The sequence below is a fragment of the Zea mays genome, chromosome 10 (assembly GCF_902167145.1).
Source record: "Zea mays cultivar B73 chromosome 10, Zm-B73-REFERENCE-NAM-5.0, whole genome shotgun sequence".
NCBI classification, from domain to species: Eukaryota; Viridiplantae; Streptophyta; class Magnoliopsida; order Poales; family Poaceae; genus Zea; species Zea mays.
In genome coordinates, this window is record NC_050105.1 from 85,296,625 (window position 1) to 85,298,507 (window position 1,883).

A 1,883-nucleotide genomic window follows, 5' to 3' on the forward strand; every position below is an offset into this window, starting at 1 on the left:
CGACTATCACAACTCCATCCAGCAAAGATACCATAAACCATAAAATCGTGAATAGACCACAAAAACGCGGCTCTCAGGTTGAACTTCTGTTTCTTGTAACAAACCCGGTGACGCGGCTCTCAGAGTGACATGGCTTCCTCTAGAGCGGGCAAACCCGGTGGGGTTTTAATATACAAGATCTGCTTGCTTGGCATGAGGTATTTGTTTGTCCCTCGTTTGCTGTTTCAGCTGCAGAGCTGTGGTTGATTGTTCTGTTCGTCACAAGCACCATCTATTTATCATTTTCCAACGTATACTGTGGAAGAGAACGTGGGGCGAGATTATTTAAACCAAACTTGGACGATCGATCATATCGATGGACAAAGTGTTGCATGTACTCCACCAACTGACATTGTTTTAGTGCATCCAAGAAGAGTGAAAACCGCGTTATATTACTGCGCTGGATAACAGTACGTACTAATCAACGAACCTCATCAATCAGCAACGTAAAACAAAGTAACCACAACAATACTAGACAGCTATAAAAAGTATATAGTTTTGAATACAATCCCCAAAGGCGCTGGATCCAACGAAAGCAGCATTTTTATCCCCAAACCAAAGGCACCGGATCCAACCATCATGCAGCAGTCATCAGTCGGTCACCAATGCAAGCTCATGGTCGTCATGGATGGCCACCGCTACTTCCGGTGCCACCGCCACCGCCGCCGCCGTATCCACCTTGGCCGCCAGAGCCAGCTCCACTCCCGCCACCGGCCCCTGTTCCACCGCTTGCATTCCCATACCCATGGGCGCTGCCCACAGCGCTTCCGGCGCGTCCCACCCCGGTTCCGCTGCCAGACGACGAATCATCGCCGCCGGCGCCACCGCCACCGCCACGGGTGACGGCCACGACGTCGGGGCCCAGGTGGATCCCGACTCCTCCTCCACCGCCAGCGCCGACACCCACGCCGCCGCCGTTGCTGGTACTGACGACGACGGCGCCGCCTCCGGCGACGCCGATCGCGACGTCCACTCCGTCGTTGCCGACGTGGATGCCGACGCCGAGACCAGCTCCCCCGCCCGCGCTCGAGCCACCTCCGGAGCTGCTCGTGCCGGCGCCGGCGCCGCCGCCGAACCCGACGTCGGTGTCCGACCCGTTGTGCGAGACGGTCCAGCCGAAACCGTGCCCGCTCCCGGAGCCACGGCTGCTGCCGCCACGGCCAGGCTTCTTCCACGGTAGCAGTGGCCACGAGAGCTTGCTGCTGCTGGCGGCGGCGGCGGCGGCGTCGACGGCGCTAGAGCTCCTCGTGCCAGTGCTGCTGCCATGGCTACGACTAGGAGGGAGGAAATGCCTTGCGTTGGCACAGTGAGGGAGAGTATTAGTGGCCGCCATGCATGCAAGCGCGAGGAAGAGGAAGGTAGTAGAGGCATCCATTCTGTTTCGATTCTAGCTAGCTAGCTAGTGCTGTTACGAATGGTACTACGCACGCTGCTGGTGTTTATGTAGTGTGGGTTGGTCACGGTAGCCCTAGAATATACTCCTGTACAGTACTGACTTGAGTACTACTGCTGGTTGTTATTAGGCCCAAATCTAGAGGCAAGATAGCAAGCTGCATGCATGGATAGCTTGCTTGTGGAGGATGCATGAACCCCAATTACACGGCATGTTTACGTAACGTGCGTTGACCATTCATTTACACACGCTGTTAGTGAAACGTGTCCGGATTTTAAGTTCAGGCGCATGGACACTATTAGGATGCTTTTGGTTGCAATGACAGTACGAAACCGGATGGAACGACGATCACTCAAATAAGGTTGTTTAGTTTAGAGTCAAGGGTTGGGACATGACTATACAATATTGTCTCCAGTTATCCATTAGAATTGGAGGGACAAGAGAGGACGTT

The 1,883-nt window shown here is 54.8% G+C and overlaps 1 protein-coding gene across 1 annotated transcript; it reads right to left on the reverse strand.

Annotated features, from left to right (window-relative positions):
- Positions 1-374: 374 nt before the first annotated feature.
- Positions 375-1,449, reverse strand: LOC100279131 (uncharacterized). Its single transcript, NM_001152171.1, has one exon. It carries the CDS (start codon positions 1,412-1,414, stop codon positions 662-664), a length of 753 nt encoding a protein of 250 aa, NP_001145643.1. The 5' UTR covers positions 1,415-1,449; the 3' UTR covers positions 375-661.
- Positions 1,450-1,883: the final 434 nt, after the last annotated feature.